General features: G+C 36.1%; 1 protein-coding gene and 1 non-coding gene across 5 annotated transcripts in view; one reads left to right on the plus strand and one right to left on the minus strand.

The window, feature by feature from the left end:
- crm (cramped chromatin regulator) overlaps window positions 1-12,250 on the plus strand; it is a 37,081-nt gene extending 24,831 nt beyond the window's left edge. For 3 of the 4 annotated variants that reach the window (XM_069824374.1, XM_069824372.1, XM_069824373.1), the window contains exons 10-14: window positions 3,669-4,005; window positions 5,896-6,423; window positions 8,073-8,176; window positions 8,287-8,388; window positions 11,588-12,250. In XM_069824374.1, the coding sequence (XP_069680475.1) occupies window positions 3,669-4,005; window positions 5,896-6,423; window positions 8,073-8,176; window positions 8,287-8,388; window positions 11,588-11,701 (1,185 nt within the window). In that variant the 3' untranslated portion in view covers window positions 11,702-12,250. The remainder of the gene's footprint in view (window positions 1-3,668; window positions 4,006-5,895; window positions 6,424-8,072; window positions 8,177-8,286; window positions 8,389-11,587) is intronic. The other variant, XM_069824375.1, reaches the window with a different exon arrangement.
- Window positions 12,251-17,047: 4,797 nt separating this feature from the next.
- On the minus strand, window positions 17,048-17,123 carry TRNAC-GCA (transfer RNA cysteine (anticodon GCA)). Its single transcript has one exon. It is a non-coding gene; the product is annotated as a tRNA-Cys (tRNA).
- Between the last annotated feature and the right edge of the window lie 5,744 nt (window positions 17,124-22,867).

Genomic DNA, 22,867 nt, shown 5'->3' on the forward strand with positions numbered 1-22,867 from the left:
GGCATGGATTCCACTAATTTCCCACAAATATTCTTCATACACCAATGAGGGCAGAAATCATCTTCTCCTTTGTAGAACAATCCATTTTTTGCATTCTTCTTTTGCAAATTGACCACAAGTTCTCAATGGGGTTGATGTCGGGTGAGTTGCCTGGCCAGGGGAGTACCTGAATATTCTTCTTGTTGAAGAATTCTGTAGTTTTTCGAGATGTATGGCATGGTGCCAGGTCTTGTTGGAACACACCTCTGCCATCCGGAAATGATTTTTGCAGCTGGGGTACGATTCTGGTTTCCAATAAGTGAATATATTTGTCAGAATTCATCATTCCCTTGATAGGTATTAATGCTCCAGGCCCTTCATGTGTAAAACAACCCAAAAACATTACTTTAGGGGGGTATTTGGGTGCTTGTTGGAGATGAGCTGCTGTTACTTTTTCGGATCGTTTCCGTACGTAAGAAACACGGTGGCCGTTGACCTCGAAATGAGACTCATCGGAAAAAAGTACATTCTTCCAGTCATTCACTGTCCAGTGTTGATGTAATTTTGCCCACATTAAGCGTTTTTTGCACATAACAGGGGTTAGCAGTTGCTTCTTAATAGGCTTACGAGCCCTTTGTCCAGCTTCCAAAAGCCTACGCCGCACTGTTGTGACGTGAATATTCGCCCCAGTGGTAGCCATTAACTCGCGGGTTAAGTCGACAGCAGTTAGTCTAGGATTTAATTTACTTTTCCTGACAATTAAATGATCATCTGCAGGTGAAGTCTTCCTTTTCCGGCCACAGTTTCCTTCTTTCTGGGGTGTGATGGATCCAGTCTCCATGTATCGTTTTATGATCGAATTAACAGTAGCCAAACCGATGTGACATTCTGCAGCAATTTGCCTCTGTGTCATAGAAGAATGCTCTGCTAATGTTATAATTTTAGACTGTTTTCGTGGAGTTGTATCCATTTGTGAAGACTACAGAATGTACACAGGATTGCAGTATTAAGTCTTCAACACAACTGAAATGCTTATAAGTACAAAACGACAGGCAAAATGTCACATATTATAAAAAAAATAATAACGACAGACCTTCAACAATGGAATTACACGTACTACAGATGTCAATTAAAGCAGTATGAGCAGCTGTGAGGCCAACAATGACGGAAAATGTAAAAATATGTCATGTTCGGATTAATTTGCACGCTACTGTATATGGACTTCCCTCCATTTCTGCAGATAATGTAATACAATGGACATCAAAAACTTTAGATCTCTCTGAGAGGATAGAAATAAAGAATGGAGTTGCATAATAATAATAATTATCATTTGAATTAACGGAGCAGAATAGCAAACTTCGCATTAAGTTAAGTCATCTGTTGTGTAGTGAGTGGTCATTGGGGCACTGTCACATCTTTCGCTACCAGCATTATGTAAAGCTGTCAGGTGCAAAGGTACAAAACCCTGGAAACATGTTATTTTTCATTGATAAAATAAATATACTGATGAGTCAAAGTACTGTACATGAAGAATGAACAAGTCAAAATACATAAAGCTGTCATTGAACTAAGTGTAATTTATTGTATGGTGTAGAGTCTTGGATTTAACAAATTACAAAAAAATTTAATCATATGGAAAAGGAAAGCATTACATAGAGTATTTGTACCAAAGTTTATAATAACAGAGATTGGAAAATTCGAAGAGTAAAATATATAAACTGTTTGAGTCTCTCCCAATCATATCGGCTATCAAAAGCCCTTGTATAAACTTCAGGTTTTGTTTTCATTACTAGCTTATAATTAGAGGTATGAAATTTATAGCGTTAATTTGTTGTACAGTCAACTCTGGATATAGTGAACTCTGTTATGGTGAACATTCGGCTATAGTGAACCAAAATCGTTGGTCCCAATCACACACATTGAAATGTACATTATTATTTCCGTTTATAGTGAACCCTCACTTCGGTTATAGTGAACCTTGTATCCTAACAAATTCTTATTTGAAGTCAGTCCTTCCTGTATAAAATTGAAAGAATTTCTTGAGAACAACATTCTAAGTTTCTTACTCCTTCAGTCAAAGGACAAAGATAGGATTAGTGATTTCTAGACAATGAACTGTACTGTAAATTCAGGCAATGCATGATGATGACCTTGTCTCACTCCACCACCGAAGGGTTGCCATTCTGTTCTCAGGCACACTACTCTACTGCTATTTCTTAATCCTCCACCGTCAAAGAGTTGCCTTTTGTTCTCAGAAACATTTTCATTATGACAGCATTGAAACAACAGAAAATGAAATTGCCTTCTTTTATTAAAATGGGACGTACAGTATGTCCAGAGCATAAATAAAGGTAAGACTTCGATGAATTTCAAACTCCATCAACCCTCTCCGAGTTTCCATTAAGTGACCCGGGAAATTCCAAGGCTGAGTACGCAGTCACACCATAACAGTGTTTGTTATTTCTACCTGATCGTCTGTTTCTAGTGTTCCAACAGTGAATGTACTGTATGAAAATGTCGAAGCGTAAAGTTTTTTCTTTGGAAGGTAAGGCGAATATTATAAGTGACATTGAATGTGGTCTTTCGCAAGTGGACGTGGGTCGACAGCATAGTTTAAGTAAATCAACTGTGAGTAACAGTATACAGTGTAATCCATTCCACAAAAATGACATATTTTATTTTCTTGTTGACAATTTCATTCATTTTTGTTATTTAAGGTTAGGGGAGAGACACTTCGGATATAGTGAACGAAATATGCAAGTCCGCAGAGGTTCACTATATCTGGAGTTGACTGTATTTATAGCAAAATATTAAAAAAAAAGTAGCATTTTATAGCATTAATTATTATTTGAAGAAATAGCATTTATTAGCTAAAATTTGTTTTGACATTTTATGTGTTTGAGAGGAGTAAATGAAAATAAGATATATAGCCTAAATGGTAATGGACATGCCTGACCAATGTTACAATGTTCAATTAAATAACCGTAGTTTGAATTATGTTGCCAAAAAAAAATGCACAGTTATATATTGATAACACATTTTGCTCTAACAGTGTAACACTGAATGAACGTTAGTGTTTGAATTCTGTGACAACCGGGAATTATTGCAATTTAAAAAATTAACAGTCAAAATATTACATTTCACCCCTGCCTCAGAACAATGCCCATGTTCATGTCAGAGAGTATCAGTGTTACACTCTCTGATCCACTTGCTCTGTACCAGACAAAAGCAAAGATCAGTATTGTGCACACGTGGTTTACGGTATGCCAGATTCCACAAAAACAAAGTTCACAGCCATGTCCTGAAGAACGAAACAAAATCTAAATAATGTATTCAAATTGAAAATAAAAAATTTGACATATTCTTTGAAATCCCTCATATTTCACTGAAAATACAATTTATCGCGGTAATATCCATTTATAGCATTAATTCTCGATGATGAAACTGGCTTCGAAGAATTTCAGTTATGATGAAATGTAAAGAAAATAGAAAAAAGGAGCAAAATACATGCTTCTTATTTTTATCGCAATTGCTATGTTATCATGTTTCTACTCGTATATTATTATGTGTTCAGACGCATATCTCAAAATAGACCAAAACTGAAGTGTTTGGGTTTGAAACTACATAGCTCTAAGTGCTTGCATATTCTGGTTCTAAATTAATATTCAGTATGTTTTAAATTTTTATAGAAATTTCGGCCACGTTACTGCAATCGCCGTGGACGTGCAGTTCGTCCAAAGAATGTGGTGGTACAGCGTATGCTTCCACTCCTGCCTAAAGCACCAAATGGCCATGCAATGGTGACGTTAAAAGTGATTCCACAGACCAGCCAGTTGTCTGGAGAGTTCATGCCCATTGGCTCTACAGTGACTACATCTCCACCACAGTCCCATTCCCAGCCTGCACCACTGCTGCCACGCCCCACCAAGAACCAACACATCCTTCCAGCAGCATCAAGTAGCAGCAATACAGGCTGCTTGCTGGTGTCTTCTAACAATACTGGTGGACTTCCAGATCTTGGGCAAGGTAAGCACAGAAAAGGTCGTCAGTTAATTATTTTTAACTTCATAAAACTCTGAGCACTTGTATTTTATTATTTTGTTTTTATTTTAATTGCTGTGAAATGCAATTGCAATGGGCATCAAAGTAAGGAGAGAAAATTCATTTGACCTTTACTGTTTTGTAGTTAATATTTATTTTCGTCATAATCATCAACATCAAGTCCTTCACAACCATGGTCATCTCCTCTATCAGCACTTTATTCTTCTTCACCATCAGAACTACCTTCCTACTTGTCCTATTTCACTACCATCACAACAGTTCCCTTCACCTGATGTCTACAGTCATCTTTTCCCCTTTCTCCCAACTCCATAATCACCACCATCCACATTCTGTTACTCCTCCTTCACCTCCATTACTCTTTCCTCACCTCCATTACCACAATCACACCACCATCACTTTCTTCCTCTTTCTCCACCACCATAACCTTCTTCCTCTTCACCATCATCATCACCACATTCTCCCTCTTCCTCCACCACCATCACTTCCTCTTTCTCCACCATCATAACCTTCTTCCTCTTTCTCCACCACCATAACTTCTTCCTCTTCCTCCACCGCCATCACTTTCTTTCTCCTCCTCCAACCCCATCACCTTCTTCCTCTTCCTTCACCATCACCTTCCTCTCCCTCTACCATCGTCACCTTCCTTTTTCTCCACCACCATCATTTTCTTCCTCTTCCTGCACCATCATCACCTTCTTCCTCCACCATCATCACCTTCATCTTCCTCCATCACCACCTTTTTCCTCCATCACCATTACCTTGTAACAAGTAGATACATTAAGAAGATTGATAGATTAATTCGTTCTCCCCATATAGTCTTCAAATGCTATTTCAGATGTTATTAAATGCCATTTAAGTTATACATTTTTCACACATACGTTTTTTCCTTCAGATACTCATAAAAACATAAATGAAGTTCTACTGTATACAGTGTGATTCACGAGGATTTACCATCCCTTACAGAGCTTATTTCCAAAAACATTCTGAGCAAAAAATGTCATATAAACATTTGTCCTAATCTCAATATTTTCAGCGTTACATTAATTTGAAGTTGTCTGTAAAATACCGTTACTCCTGAGTTTTAAGGGTAAAAGAATATTACAGATAAAGAATGAACCATTCAGGAGTATCATTTCTTTAATTAGCTAGTATTCTGAAGCTAAAAATGTGTTGTGAATTCCGTAATTGCTTTGTACAGAATTTTTTTTTCGATTTTCAACTACAAAATTACATTTTCTTACTCATTTATCACAACAATTGTTACAAATCACGCTTCTCTTGTAAATTCTTTAAAACTGTACATTAGGATGCATAATTAAACTGTGAAGAATCCAAGTTCCTAAAGTCGTATTATTTGTAACAATTTTTGTGATAAGTACGTAAGAATGATGTCATTTTTAGTTGAAAATTGAAAAATAAAATCTGTACATGAAGCAATTAACACATTTTTAGCTTCAGAACACTATAGCCAATTAAAGAAATGACACTTCTGAGTGGTTAATTCTCTATTTGTAATATTTTTTACCCTTAAAACTAAAGAAAAAAAGTATTTTACTAACAACTTCAAATTAATGTAACTTTGAAAATATTGAGATTATGACAAATGTTTATATGACATTTTTCCCTCAGAATGTCTTCGGAAATAAGCTCCATAAGTGATGGTAAATCCTCGTGAATCACCCTGTATATGCCACATTTCCGTTTTCAAGTCCGTATATTTCAGCATCTTTCAGCTTCTTTCTTCATGACATTTCTGTCAACAGGGTTAGCTGCAGTAATATTCCAGCAAGTTTTAGTGTTATTGTCTCGTATTTTGGTAACTGTTCCATTCACTCTCTATTTGTTGGATTGCAGATGTGACTCCTGTGAAGGTACACCAGACTGTGGTTAGCAGTACAAGTAGTACACCTAGCAATGTGAAGGTACACCAGACTGTGGTTAGCAGTACAAGTAGTACACCCAGCAATGTGAAGGTACACCAGACGGTGGTCGGCAGTAAAAGCAGTGGATCCGGCAGTAGCACAGTGACAAGCCCACTGCATAAAAGTGTTCGTGTTGATGGTCGTGTGGGCATGCAGCAGATGGTTGGACTTCCCCAAAGGGGGAGCAGCATGGACTTGCCCAACACAGTGGCAAGTAGCAGTGGTGTGTCAGTAGGACTGCACCAAGGTGGAGGCAGCAGCAGCAGTACACCGACTCAGATGAGGTTGCGAACATCTTCACCTGAGCTGAACACACCCGTGGCTTCTCCCCCAAGCATCTCTAATTTATTGGAACTGTCCCTTCCATCTACAGTTGATGAAGACTTAGCAGCTACTGGAAATGGTTTGTTGGATGTTTCAGTGACAGACCCTTCAGTGAGTGTGGAGCCCAACTTTGTAGGTAAGATCTGCGTGTATAGATATTGTTAAGAAGTATAAAGGTACAGTCACACGTCACTACTTTTGCTGCGCAACTTTTGTACTGCAGCTGCAAAAGTTGTGTGTGTCGTGTTCACATGTAAGCCAAAGGTAGCATGCTGCACAACCCGAGTGCAGCAAAAGTTGCAACTGGAGGTTGCGAGTCTGTTCACACACAAGGCGCTACTTTTGCAGCCGCAGTCATGCTGCAGGTTTCCATCTCAATATACATTTTGTGGTTATGTTCGCATTATTAATAAACTCATGCGAAAGCTTACTTATCTATTATTTGCTTTTCTGTCCTAACTAGTATTCAGAAATTGGCATTATTTTTACTATAAAGCTTTTAAAAAAAGCCTATATACGTGAATGATAACCAACAGCATATTCACGTAATCAATGTTGGCAACCCTCCTGTTTGAAACTATGCTACAGAAAATTAAAAAAGTGAATTATATCGTCAGCAAATATGCTCAGATTGTGTTGTGCATTTAATAACTGTTACAAATAATTTATTTTCATCACATCTAACATTAAAATACAACCAAACAATAAAAGTATCATTGGCACATTTGGGTGGCAACACTGGTCGCAACCGCAGCGAAAGTTTCAACAAAACCGGTATCAAAAATGCTGCGGCTGCAACCCTGAGAACCCTGTTCACACGTCGCTACTCTTAAGCTGCGCGCAGCATGAAAAAGTAGCGGGCAGCAGGTTCAGCAGCCACTACTTTTCGGGTTGCACCGTTGTTCACACGTCGCAGTACAAGAGTTACGCAGTTTTTTGTACTGCAGCGCTGCAAAAGTAGCGACGTGTGACCGTACCTTTAGTTGCCACAGGGATTTATTCATATTAACACTAGGAAGATGGGCATTTTCGCCTACAGTTTTCTTTCATAAGACGAATCTGTCATTTTGACGAGTAAAATATTTCCTTGTAATATAAAAAAACTCTGTCTCTTTATTTGTTTTATTTTCACATCATTATTACAATTTCCTATACTTTCTAACACCTACAATAGCTAATAAAGGTGCACATAATGAACAATTTTTTAAGTCAGAAAGATACTCATATTCATTTATGTCAACTATTTTCAAACATATCGATGGTGTTCAGGTAAAAGAGCTCCCATAAAAGAAAACGTTTTCACAGCTATAATTAAATTTTAACACATTATTATTAGTTACTTCATATGAAGGAATGTAAATATAATTGTCAAAAAACATATCTTCACGTTTTGTAATTAAATTTTAACTAATTACGGCAAAAAAAGTCACATTTTAAAAATGAGGCTTAAGCTCTTTTACCTAAACACCTTCGATATATTACAATCATATGATTTATTTGTTTATTCATTTATCTATTTCATTTAGTTGTTTATTTGTATGTATTTATTATAGATTTATGGTTTTTAGAACCATTTTCCCTTACCATTTATTATATAAAATATATGCTTTCTTGAATATAGCAGAAACATTAGAAAAAAAACTTGGAGAAATGAGAGTTGGTTGACTTCCGCCAAGAATAAAAAAAAATAAATAATAATAATAATGATATTATGATCTTTATTTCAGTTTTTTTTTAGCTTACTGCTCTTCAAATGAATGTAGCTAACTTTTCTTTGTGCACTAGGTTTGCTACCCAGTGAGGAAGGAGTACTTCAAACTTCGGGGACTCCCCCTCCCAGTCCAACACGGATCCTCAAAGAAGGTGATAACCAGTGGCTGAACTCAGAGGTATGTAACAATAAAACTTAGATCTAAGTCTGGGAACTCTTAAGTGACTGTTTCCTAACATGTCTAGACATGGAATTTATTTTGTCTACTTATGCACTATCTTGTTTCAGGTTGCAGATTTTTCATTAAGTAGCTTCTTGGGTCACCTTGAGTCACCTCTTAAACCAGCCACTAGCACCCCGCATCCAGAAGATACAAGGCTATACTCTGATGTAAGTTCTTTCCATATTATTTATTTGCCAAATAGGGAAGTTTTGCATAATTTAACCAGTGTGGCATAATGTCATAAGATAATGGTTTTGTTGCTGTAATGGTCTAATTCTGAACAGTTCATAATCAGATCATTCATTCACATACACTGAGATCCATTTATAATTTCAAAGTGGTTACATTGTGAATCATTACAATAAGCTATTAGCACTTATAACATCTCCTCCTGTATCAGCTGAGTTAACATTCAGGGAAGCTGCAGCATGTGATCATCCAGTCTTTCTAACACAATGGTTCAGTACAGTAGTGGACAAAGAATTGCTTTACTGGGAACTTATTTACAGAATAAAAACTTTGCAAAACAAGTTAAAAAATGCATCCATAAAGCTGCTTGCACACTATCAATTTTTTCTTCCAATTCAGTACTTTGTAAGAAAACTTGGCAAGGATTGTATGTATGTATTTATTCACACTGCAAATGGGTATATACCCGGTGGCAATGGTAACTAATTACACTCAATAATGACAATTAATAATAAACATAACTAATAAAAAACAATAATTAATTAATAATAATAATAATAATAACAAGAAGGAGCATCTTAAATTAAATGAAGCATGGTCACTTAAAATAACATTTAAAGTAAATCTAATTTGTATCTTAACCCTAAGTTCGAACTAAGACCCACGAGTGTGACACGTTCATACCTGCACAAGTACCTTTCGGCACTACACTAATTTCGCTGTCAACTCACTCACTGCACTGATTCTACCTGATTTCACTAACACTTCTAACCATTTCACTGTTCAAATACTTTGCACAGCCACTTCACTTACACAATAGACTTCACTGACACAACACACTTCCTCACTGATAGAACACCTCAAATAACAAGATATCAATTACACCCTTTAAATAGTGTGTATAATATACTACCGTCTATTAGTAAAGTCCTTAAGCCTATTTTTAAATACATTTTTGGTTATTGGTAAAGCCTTTGGTAAGTCTGCAGGTAAAGCATTCCAGTCCCTGATAGTACGATTGAGAAAAGAAAACTTTCGTGTCCGTCCTCTGCCTTCTTTCCCTCAATTTATATGAGTGGTCGTTCCTTGAAGAGTAATTTGGCAGCTGCAACCTATTTTTTATTTCTCTCCAGGCAGGCTCACCTCTGTATGTTTTGAACATTGCGCATAATCGAATCCGCGTTCTCCAGTGCGTGAGTGTGTCCCATTTTAATGGTGAATTATTACGACAACACTTGAGAGCCCGTTTTTGAATCTTTTCCAGTGTCTTAATATGTTCTATCTGTAAGGATCCCAACATGGAGCACCATATTCCATTACTGGATGAACTAGTGATTTATATGCAATCTCTTTGGATTTTTCAGAGCCTTTCCTTAGTACCCTCATCACAAAGTGTAACGCCCTCCATGCCTTTCCCCGCTGTGTCAGTAACATGTTCTCCCCAGCTGAGATCGCTGCTAAATGTTATTCCTATGTATTTACATTTGTTAACTTCCGGAATGGTTTCACCCCCTACGATTAGTGTTTGCCTAGGATATAGGTTAAAATGCTCTTCATTAATAATAATGTACTGTACTTAACTCGAGGTATTTGCTTTGAAATTTCCTCAAATGGATTATTTTTCTTTATTTTATATGGTATTCCACAGAACTCATGATTATAGCCATGAGTTAAATTCACATTATTGGATTAACTCGCAAACATCTATTCTCTGCCAGGATGCCATGTTTTTTTATGGTTCTTGGCATGATAATATTTTCGAATCCCATTGGTCAATTCCTTCAAAGAATTGTCAAATCTTTGTTCTTATAATTACTTTCAAGACAATCAAAGACTTGTGAAGTATTGTAAGTGATTGACAATAAAACTTGTAAAATATTTGCAAGTCTTAAAAAGTCTTGTCATTGAATTTGACAAAAATTTGGTTCTGTACAATGAGTTTTAGTTTCCATCAGATACCTACAATCTTCTGTTACCAACCAAGTTATATGTTCATGTTCTCATTCGAAAATGATGTGGGAAGGGTTTTGCTTTAGACAAAGAAAAGTAAGCTTTCTTCTTTTGCTTCATTATTATTAAAATAATATAGGCTAAAAATTCTTTTACACATAACTTGTACGTCTGGGTTGTAAATGCACGATTACATTTGAACAAAACTTGTGAGTGCACTTTTTAATATGTTTTACAGAGTTTTTAGTATGTAAATAATTTTTCACCAGAAGAATTACCTTATGCTTAAAATCCAGAAACAAAATTCAGGTGTCCCAAATTTTGATTCTGGGTCTATACAAACTCAGTAAGGAAATAAAATAATTACACAAGACAAATTCCTAAGGTTGCCTTTCTTACGGATTCCATGAATTGTAAATTCATATCAGGTACAGATAACAGTTCTCTTTCCGACTTCAATGAAACATTTGGTAGCTTGCCAGTTTTTGATAACAGCCAGTAAACACGGGAAAACACACAGTTAGTTGAGACCCTTCGATTAAGAAAACATCTGTATTCCTCATCAGCTCCAAATGCACTGCCATCACAAAATCCATAAATGAAAAGCATGTCTACATATTCACTATGTGAATGCAAAAACATCAAGTGAATGTGTATTCAGTTGTGTTGCAGTGCTCAGATCCTGCTGTGTGCAAAAGATCTGGCTTAACACGTATAGTACATGGAACTGCAAGACATTCCATTATTTCTCCCCTTTATTTCTGCCCTTTATATCTCCCCTTAATTTCTCCCCAACTATTAAAAACTTCGGACATAGGTATGTCAGGTTAAATCAATGTAGGTTAGCCCAAACTGCATTATCCTGAAGTATTTTACATTCCTCTTGAGACACCCTGTACATGTGTGTTTTATTAAAATACCACTTTCGATTCCTTTAAAATGTGTATGTTATTACTCACTCACCACTCATACTGCATACTATATTCATATGGAAATATGAGTCAAATTGTACTTCTGCCTTCGGTATGAGTTAAATATGATTACGTGCACACATACAATATAACAATGTAATTTTTTTTTTCATTCTAGTTACTAGGTTCTTTAAAGGTAATGTTAATCAATACTAATGTCAGTTTAATCAAATTTCGTTATAACGAACTAATTTTGTGTGTTCCTTCGCATTCGTTATAATGACATTTTACTGCAGCTGTCTGTCTTTGCAAACAGGTGGAGGCCCAGCTGCAGTGCCTGATGAGTGAAAACAGTGTTGATTACATGGCGAAGTTCGCAGATCTGGCAGCTCAGATTGCTGCCTCAGCTGATGCGTCCAACAAGAAGTGACCAGCCTCGTTGTTTGCTATTTTGTATCATAGTGTGTATAAGTGTACATACTAGACCTTGAGGTCTTAGATCACCTAAGTGTCAAAGTGTACAGGTCCTGGATCTTCAATTACTTTTTATGTTGTCTTATTTTTGTAATCATTATAATTGTATTGTAAAGGAATGTACATAGTCATAGTAGGAAATTCAGATGTAGTTTACAATGAGTGACGAGTCTTTTCTCTCTGGTGTACCTAACCACGCTCACTGTAGTTTTCATTATTTCGTGTATTTGAAGTTTTGAATTGTACGCACACTTGGCACGATATTTCACGTTTCGTGATTGGTCATTGCATTCTGAGTCAGCGTGCTAGCAAACTTGCTGTTTGTATTTATTTTTCTTTAGTGTCTTGTGATATGATTCTGCTTTGACACTTTTGAGAGTGATCTTTTTTTTCCTCCCTCTCTATCCCGCCCACCTTTTTTTTACTTAATTTATTTGTTTGTGATCAAAATTATATTATACAATGTAAGAATACATATTATTTTATATCGCTGTGTTATACAGAGTGATTTATATAGAACTGACACATTTCTTTCATTAATTGTTTCAAAACGAATTGTGCTAGTGACAACTTGTTATACCTAAAATGTAGAGGAATTTTGGGAGATTATTTACCTCTATAGCAAATGTTGAAAAATGTCCTCCATCCTGCATAAGGCACAACTCAACACGTCGTTCCATGTTACTGGCCACTCGTTGGAGAACTCTGTTGTCAATAGCTTGAATCTCCTGTGTGATGTTGTGCTTCAGATAGTCCAATGTCTGGGGACGTGTGGCGTAAACCCTGTCTTTTAAGTAACCCCATAGAAAGAAGTCCGGCGTTGTCAAATCCGGAGATTTCGGTGGCCACAGGTTCCTGAAAATTATTCGGTCGTCAAAGAAACTTGCAATTAGTTCCATGGATTCATTTGATGCATGGCATGTAGCGCCATCTTGCTGAAAATATCCTTGACTCAACTCTACATCGTCCAGTTCCTCAACAAACTCCACCAAATTCTCTCTGGTATGCCCTTTGAGTAGCTGTAATTGAATTCGTAATCCAGTATTGCTTCACAAGGAAGAGTCGTTGATTTAATATGTACTGCATTTTCCCGTTGACATAAAATGTCGAAAACAGCTGCCAACAATAGGAATAAAACAAACATCTGCGCATCTAGTGCTGCCAACAATAGGAATAGAACATAAACATCTGCGCATCTAGTGACAAGGAATCGAAACTCCAAAACATTTGCTTAATTTGGTGCTAAAATTGGGTCAGTGCTGCCAACAATAGGAATAAAACATAAACATCTGCGCATCTAGTGACAAGGAATCGAAACTCCAGAACATTCTGCTTAATTTGGTGCTAAAATTGGGTCATTGAATGAATTTCCAACGGAATAATTAAAGAAAGAAATGTGTCAGTTCTATATAAATCACTCTGTATTAGTTCTAGGCAGTGTTGAGAGATTTGAACTGTAGGAGGCAGCGTACAATAATTAGATGGAGAAAAGAACTTCTGAATTTATTTTTAATTTAATATTTTTAGAATAAACTTTAAGGGTTGATGTTTTACGATCAAACTTGATGTAATAGAGCACTGTTGTTAATCTGTCAGCACTGAACAAAAGTATGCAGTCTGTTGGTGCTATATTTTTAGATGAACTGGTTGCAATATGCTTCTTCACTGGCAGAGAATTTTAACAGAAGCTACTATGTTTGCTTACATTATTTTCCCATACATACAAATGGTTAATATAGATGAGTGTAAAATGTTTACATGATAGGCATTTCTTAGCCTTTCTTCCACCATATCTTTTATGTTTACTATTACTGTATTTCATCGCGGAATTGTTGCCATCACATAATGGTCGCAACCTGTTTATAGACAAACTGATCAGGAGTTTAAAATTTTACCACATGATCGTCGCATGGATATTTCAGTACATTACGATCTATAGAGCATTCCAGCGATAAGTTCTGGTTTATTCGTTGGCCGCTAGATGGCAGTAGTGGTTGAGCAACTGTTGGACGGCCAGCTCCTCCTCTTTTGGCCTCACGTAATGTTTCAATGAATAGTCAGCAGTCTGAGATTGAAATGTGTAGAGAAGAGTCATGTTGTGTTGTGTCATGCCGTACCACTCATTTAGTTGCTGCATGTAGATTGCATAATGGTGAGATATTTTGTGTTTGAATGTACATACGTTGTGAAAACTTATTATACGAAAAAAAAATTGTGTTGCAAAACAAGGCAAAAATTTAGAAATCGTTTTCCAGGCCGACCAGTTCCAACTAGGAGGACAATAAAACAATTAGTGAAAAACTTTATTGAAACAGGTTGTGTAATTGACAGAAAAAAAAAACCACAATCTCGTGTGCTTACAGAAAAAAAAATTGAAGTTGGAGCTGCTTTGGAACGTAACCTAAAAAGTCTCTGAGACGTGTAGTACAGGAGACCGGAATTTCAAAAACATCAGCCCATCGAGCAACAAAAAAATTACAATTGAAGCTCTTCAAGCAATTAAACAAATCAGTGCAGTGGAGCTCATTAATGTGAACGATGTTTTTTTTTAGGTTATGTGAACTCTGTATAGCGCAAAATGGTCAACACTTCCAGCAGCTACTGTCATGAGGGTGAGTACAAAATTCTGTAATTAATATAATATATAATAATTATGTTAAATACAACATATTATGGCTAGTAAGATGCATGTAAGTTTTAATTTGGTGAAGCACCTTGAGTTTAAGAGGCCGATTGCCAGCTGTCGCTCAAGCACCGTGCCACCCAAAAACCGAAGAATAAAGTGGTACTTATTGCTGGAACGCTCTGTAGCATTATTTAAAAATAATGTGCCGCCACTGCAACACAAAGTACCGTCACGCTCAAGGTCGAATGTGCGATTAGTGACTGCTGACGAATTTGAATGGAGTGGAGGTCCGAGATGGAAGCACCAAGCCAATCACAATTGTTGATTGTGAGTTGTTGTTAGTGTTCAGATACTTTTTTTAGGCCTAGACTAATCATCTTTTCCATGGACTGAACCAGTAGTCAGATAATGTGGATTTCAGTGTATCTGATGTACTGATTCAACAATACTGTGCATATTTTAGTCAATAAAAAAGTGTTTTTAATTTAATAACACCACAGTAATTTATATTTTTTTAAAGTATTATTCATGTTAAGGTTCCAGCATTTCACACTAATACCGGTTCCCCTCCCTTTCTCTTCCACTACGAATCACACTACTTGACCATGCTTGCTCACACACACCTCTGTTATATGGAAACTGATCACTGAAATTTGACTCGATCAATCATTACAATTTTAATTTATTCTTCACATAATGGTCACACTATATTATTATTTTCACTCGGAAAAAAAAAAGCATTGAAAATGCGATGAAATACGGTATAACTTTTTTTTCAGTTGTCATATTTCTGCTAAAGTATAATAATAATAATAATAATAATAATAATAAAACATGTATTTAAATCTGTTGTATTATTTTTACAATGTGTCTTCCAGGTATGAAATTTATAATTATAGTATTTTCTAAATCTGATTTTTCTTTCTATTGTTTGCATTAAAATTTATAATTTTTGTATTTATATCCCAATGAGCTACATAATATAGTGATGTTTAAATTTCGATTCCATGGTATGACATAATTCTGAAATCTAGGTAAATTTGGCTTCAAACCGTGGAAGTAAATATTTACTTTTAAAAATTACATATTTATATAAAAGTAATTCATTCCATTTTGTTATATCTGTATATTTAACACAAATAATTTTGAAAACCTGTTAATGAAGTAAGTTAATCTTTTCATGTTCTTTCTTGTTAAACTTTTATAATATGTAGTTTAAGGAGACACTTTACTGAACTTAACTAAATTCCATGTTTTTAAAGCTAAATTCATAAAACTTGTATCATTAATGTATCTGGTTAAGAATAATACATGTACAAAATTTTATCCCTCTATGATAAGTGGTTTGCATTTTATTAATATCTTAATAAAATATTGTATCACTTTATATAAGAAATCCATTAAGCCACAATTTACATTATTTTTAACTGGTATTCACTTAAATGATTCTTTATATACATTGGAATAAACATTACTAATATGTTTTTCTGTACAGTGAATCGGTAAATTACTAGGAATTTTTTATGATTATTAATATTTTAATAGTTCATGAGGTCCCGGGTTCGATTCCCGGTTAGAGCACAGGAATTTTTCCTTAAAGGGGTCTGGAATTTAGGTTAAATTTAGATTTAAGACCTCTCCTGGCACCACATTATCATAATCATCCTATCACATCATCGGGGTAATGTAACTCCGCCTTCCAGGCGCCCCAACCTCAGAAGTGGGTTACAATTAAGCCACGGCCAGGAGAGAAGACCAGAAATGTCGAAAAGACAACCTGGTGGCATTGGATTAAAAAAAAATATTTTATTTTTTTATTCTTTTATAATAAAAAATTCTAGTAATTTACTGATTAATTTTACAGCAAAACCCTATAGTAAGTTTTGATCGTATGTATATAAGGATCCATGTAAGTAAATATCAGTTAAGAATAATGTAAATTGTGGCACAAGGGACTTTTGGTATAAAGTGATTCAATATTTTAATAAAATGTTATAAAATGCAAACCATTTTTCACAGGCAGATGAAATTTTATAAATTTGTCATTATTAACCAGATATACCAGTGATCAAAATTTGGTGAATTTAGCTTCATAAGTATGATAGTTATTGACTTCACTATTGTGAACCCTTAAAAATATGGATCTTGGAAATTTCAGTATAGTATCTCCTTAAATGAGTCAATGCTGATGCTGACTCAATCTAGAGCCCAAGTCAGATAATATCTTAACATTATCGTGTTAGAGTCATTCTCTCCCTTCCAGAGTTATCACTAAAGTTGAGAACTGAGATTTGACAGTAAGTGCAAATAAAGTAATACATTTGTAAATGATTAGAAATGAAAGTGAATGTTTTTGAAGTTCAAGATTACAGCAGGTTTATGAACTTATTAATTCTAGAACGAAATTAAAATAGCTGATTCCTTTTCTTTAGCAAAATTCACTTATAAATTGAATTCTTATACAAATTTATTACTCATTGGCTGTTACATTAGCTTGCCATTCTGGAAACTGTTTTTTTTTTTTTTTTATTCTAGCAGTGGCAATATCTGGAAAAGTTTCCTCCATGTACATCACATATTTATTTTGTATGAGGTCTCGCCCACTTCATTGAATACTACACGGCTACTATGAAGTAGCCAATATGTATTATTACTATTTAATACGAGAAAAATTCGTACCGGCACTGGGAATCGAACCCAGGACCTCTCAGCTCTGCACGCTGAGCACTCTTTCCAACTGAGCTATGCCGGGACACGATCCACAGCGCCGGCCGAACCCCTCTCGTAATGCATTTTACGGCCCTACTACCTGCATTTGAGACGATACAAGTCATATATGCAGGAGCACATATTTAAATGACTTTGTGGCCATATTCAACATCAGTTCGTGACAACTGCTAACAGTTAATACATCACATATTCATTTTGTATGAGGTCTCGCCTATCTCATTGAATATTACACGACTTGTATCGTCTCAAATGCAGGTAGTAAGGCCGTAAAAAGCATTACGAGAGGGGTTCAGCCAGCGCCGTGGATCGTGTCCCGGCATAGCTCAGTTGGAAAGAGCGCTCAGCGCGCAGAGCTGAGAGGTCCTGGATTCGATTCCCGGTGCCGGTACGAATTTTTCTCGTATTAAATAGTAATAATTTCCTCCATGTATTTTCAGTTCCCTAAACAACCACCATTTAATGGTGCAGAAAGCAATTAAAAACTTAAAAAATACATCATTTTTTTAGAATATCGTCTTGATAGGTTTGTACACTGAAGTTATTGTATTGTATAGAACAGGCAGCCATTGTTTGTGTGACTATTTGTTTGATAGGGCATTTGATGCTTCAACAACTAGGATAACGTATTTTTATGAACTCTTATGTGTCAAAGAAATGCTGATGGTGTTATAATAAAGATAGATTTGTTTTTTATAAGTGAGAATTTTTTAAACATGACACATACTGGTACATTACACTGGGATGTATAGTTGTGTCTGCGATATAATGCTGTTTTTTATGCACCGAGGTAATATAGCTCTTGTAAACGTGTAACAATAAGTCTCTTCTTCTGTTAGTTGGGAAAATAATGAGGGTAAATATAGTAGATAATTTGTAGACACATAGATGATTCTCTAACTTTCTGTTCTGAAGAAAAAGTGCTGACAGAGTATTAAGGGCACTGTTATTGTAGCAAACGAGTAGTATACTGGTTGGTGTGGACTTCTTTTTTTATTGTATTAGGAGGATGGGTTTGAATGAGCACTGGTGCAAGGGCTCTACAGAGACACAGATTAAGAGTACCTACTAAAGTTTTCTTACAAAAGATGCTCTGTTGTAAGAACGAATCCATTCAGGAAATACATAAAAGTTGAAATAATAGTGCCATACATTCTTTTACTTCTTACGGGCATTATTAAATTTAATTACTTCCTAGTGTATTCTTTGGTGTTTTACTCTAGTTCAGGGCTGTCATTTTAGTTGATATGGCCTGTTTTTAAATAATTCGCAGTATGTATTATCTAATGAAGTGGTTTCCAAACTCGGGTATGTTGCCTACAATAGTATAGTACAAATGTTGCTGTCATTGTTACATTTGCTTCCTTCTCATCCTCTAGTTGAATTCAAATAGGATTGTATAGGCTGTAAAACAGCACTGCACTTTATCTGCCAACAGGCCGTGTGTACCCCATTTTCAGTATTATTTATGGTAGTACTGCCAATAAGAAAGGAACAGCCCTCAGAGAACACTTCCTGGTATCCTATCAGTCTCAAGGTATTTTTCCAACAAAGATCCATTTTCCACTCTCGTTTGGGTGTTCTGGAGCCTTTTAACTTATTGTGCTTCCTCTGGTATATTTGTACCATTTAAAAAAATCCCTGAGTTCTGTATGTAGTATGGATCTTTGATTGTGAGACTGCTAACTTTTCCTGGTCGCATTGTATCCATATTGTAACGTCTGTAAGCTAATCTTTCAAACCTAAGATATAATATCTGTTTGATGTCAGACACCACAGTAATATAAAACCTGAATAGAAGATTACATTTGTAAACCACATTATATGAATATATTGTCTAATACTAGATCTATAACTAGGGTGACCAGACATCCCAGTTTTATCAGGACAGCCCCAGTGTCCCGAAAAACTTTCTCAGGATGCAAAAATAACCCAGTTTTTAATATCAAACACTCACTCATTATAAGAGTAGTCAGATTTGTGCCTAATTTACACGTATACCAACCTTCTCCAACAAATGAATGCCTTGTTGAAACAGAGCTTTCGGGCTAAGATGCCATGGTCTACTGGTGCAGATATTCCCAGATGTTTCGTCTACTACTGTGGCAGACATCTTCAGTGGTTAGGTATCCTAGGTCGAAGTCTTCTGCTAGGGGTACCTGTGGCAACTGATAATCTGACTCGAAAATCGAAAAAGAGAGGAGAATTGGGAGGACAAATTTAAAAGGTACGCAAAATGCGTCCTTGCAAGGGGTTGGGGGCTGTAAGAAACTAAATATGTGAGCTCCAAGCCTGTTGGCCACTAGTCTCACTCCGGGTTACGCTGCTCCACTGAAGGAGCTCAAGAAAATTCTAACCTAGTACGCTTCCACAATGTCCTGGCTCTATTGTGGGCGATGAGACGAAATCGATATAGGACCAGTTAAGATTCGAACTTAGGTTGTCTGGATAACAACTCAGCATCCAACCATATGAGCTATGCTGTTACACAATAACCTGACTGGTTGCTTGTCCTTATTTATAGAGCCGGGAATTGGCCTTGGTGTTCCGTTGTCGTGGCGGTCCGCACCCGTCAGATCTCTGTGGCCCTTGGACTGGCCGTGGCGTACCGTTGTCACAGCGGTCCGCACTCGCTGGCTTGCGGTGGCTTTGGACTGGTTGTTGTGTTCCATTGTGTGTAAGGCCAATCCCCGGCTCTATAAATAAGGACAAGCAACCAGTCGGGTTATCAGTTGCTACAGGTATCCCTAGCAGAAGACTTCGACCTAGAATACCTAACCACTGAAGATGTCTGCCGCAGTAGTAGATGAAACGTCTGGGAACATCTGCACCAGTAGACACCGGCCGTGAAAACCTGCATGCTAAAATGAATGCCTTCTTGATTAGTAAGACTAAGATTGAATTAAAATAATAGTTGTCCAATTTCCGGCAGTCGCAGTGATGAGAATGTAATGAACGAAGTTTACGAACAGATTGTTTCCTGTTTGGTCATTTGGTGCATAGTCTTGGTAGCATGTGCTTCTTATTCACAATATATTTGTGAGTATAATAACTGAGTTTTCATTAATATGCCAAAAAGAGTGTTCACTGAATGATAAACTTCAACAATATTTTCCACACATTCCAAATTGAAGTGGGAAGACAGAGTGTATTGTACACTGCGTAACTCGACATTTTCTGTATTACTTGATGGGAGAGCGACAAAATGAAGCACAAAAACGCAACTTTACCATCATCATCTAATAAAATGACCAGTGGTCGCGGGAATAGAAGAATTAAAATTTTCAGCAAAAGAAGGCACTTTTGCTTATAACATCAAACATAACTGCAGTCTTCGTTTGATGGACTGCACTTTTTCCATTGTTTGGAAGTGTCTAAAGATGTGTACACACATAGCAAATGAACAATGAATGAATGATGAAGCAAAACATCATTGTTCGTTCACTGTTCGGAGCAACGTACAAATCATCAGCAAATGGTCAGAGAACATTCGCGTTTGCTGATTATCTGCAGTAATGGCAGACGAAGATATAATTATAGCAAGTGTAACCGTTGTTATTATTATAGGCAGTTTAACATAAAAAAAAGTTAAAAAACAAAAGGTGATGGTGGCAGACGCCATTCTACAAAAATCGCAATCGATATAGAGATACTGACTTGCTTCATGATTTATGTCGAATTGAATTGGGACAGTTTCACAGTTTTTGTCGCATTTCAGGGACAGACTTCGAAATATTACCGTGCAAAATAGGGCCATAAAATTTCCTGGTCCCTATATACATCAATAAGTTTGATAACAGCTTCTCCAGTCCACTCCAATTTCGACATCCTGTTGGTGAAATTAAACTATTTAATAACTGATCTGCATTCTGCTACAAACTGCAAACAAGTGGCAAATCCCGTCTACACCGAATACCAACTCCCTTTGATGTACCGACAAGCGACGGATCACTACCGAAGGCAAATCAAACGATCGGTTTGCCTTTACTGTGTCGTCCACACGTCCTGATTTCAATCAGCGATTGCATTTGTTTCTCATTCGTTCGTTCGTTCGCTATGTGTGTACGCACCTTAATAGAAACAGTTTAACTTGCAGTCATACTAGATGTAAGTAAATATTAGTGAATGTGCTAGCCATTTTGTAATGAAAGCCATTGTGAAGTAACTAGAAGAAACTAAGTTCATCTGTGTGATGACTGTTTCCTTCAATCATAAACATTTGAAAATTGTTTGTCCTTGTGAGTTTTTTTCCTAACATAGGGATTAATGTAGGAAAAATTAAATTTAGAGTGCATGGCTAATTTGGCAAATTAGTATCGCATAAGATTGTCCTGGTTTTTATTGTCAAAATCTGGTCACCCTTAGTCTATAACATGTAACCCTGCAAACTGTAGTGTATAATATTTTCTGTTACCAATTCCCCTGTCTGCAAAAGCTGCATTATCTTCAAATCATGCCCATATTTTGGAAACCACGTATTCTAGGTCTACAATACCTTGTATACTTACCAGCATGCATTTTATTTGAACTTGCTGATTACATTTGCTGTTAAGTTTGTTACTTTTCTGTATAACTGTGTTCACTACATCACTTTGAGATATCGAGTGTGCCTTAAGTATGAAATTGATATCTAACAGGAATTTTGCGTATTTAAACTTGGGAGATAATTCAGGTCTATAGGAGATGTAACTAGTAAAGTGTTGATTATAAAAAAGAAAGAAATAAAAAAGTGCATTTAGAAGTTTAAAACAGAGGAATATAAGAAGTAATTTTGTTCTTCACCTCTGTACAGGAAAAATAGGGTCTGTTGTTTTCTTGGGATGCACACAAAATCTCAAAGCATTGTTCCTTTCTCATGCTTTTTTCTCCATTATACTGTAGGCAGAACAGGGTTTAAGCTAGAAAATAAATAATTGTCGCAAAAATACACAAATGAAAAATTATATTTGTGCAAATTGCGAAATGCTTGTGCAGTATTCTAAGTAATTATGCAAAAAGATAAAATTAATGAAGTTTGCAGAAACAAAAAGTTACGTAATTTATTTCTTGAAGTTCTATTACTTTCAATCCATCTTATCACACTCTAGATATACTTAAGTAAGTAAATCAATAGACGTAGGTATGTTTGGAATCAATTACTACTTCTGAATTTAAATCACATTAAAGTACGTAGCCACCGGCGAGGCTCAGTCGGTTAACGTGCTTGCCTGTCAGTCTGAAGTTATGTTCGGGCATGGGTTCGACCCCCACTTGGGCTGATTACCTGGTTGGGTTTTTTCCGAGGTTTTCCCCAACCGTAATGTGAATGCAAGGTAATTTGTGGTGAATCGTCGGCCTCATCTTGCTATCACCAATCTCATCAACTCTAAATAACCTAGTAGTTGATACAGCGTCATTAATTAACCAACTAAAAAAAAAAATAAAATACGTTATTTTGAAATTCTTTTCGAGTAGGCCCTTCACGATTTATTGTTAGCAGGGTGCTAACTCTTTTTACTGAAAGACTGTTTCTATTTCCAGTTTTTATAAGATTCATGCAACTAAATCCTCACTCACAATTCATAGTATGCGTTGGAATTATATAAATCAATTAGAAGAAATTGTTCACTTAACTTACATGAATTGCACCAACTCTTTGAAATCAATTCTGAACATTTATTGCTCAATACCTTTTTGAACATGCCCATGCCATTAGCATTTCAGTTCAGTTCAGATTAGTTCAAACACATCTCTGATTTAATTTTCTCCGTTTCTGAAGTCCAATGTGGT

This window comes from Periplaneta americana, chromosome 4, assembly GCF_040183065.1.
Source record: "Periplaneta americana isolate PAMFEO1 chromosome 4, P.americana_PAMFEO1_priV1, whole genome shotgun sequence".
Taxonomy (NCBI): Eukaryota; Metazoa; Arthropoda; class Insecta; order Blattodea; family Blattidae; genus Periplaneta; species Periplaneta americana.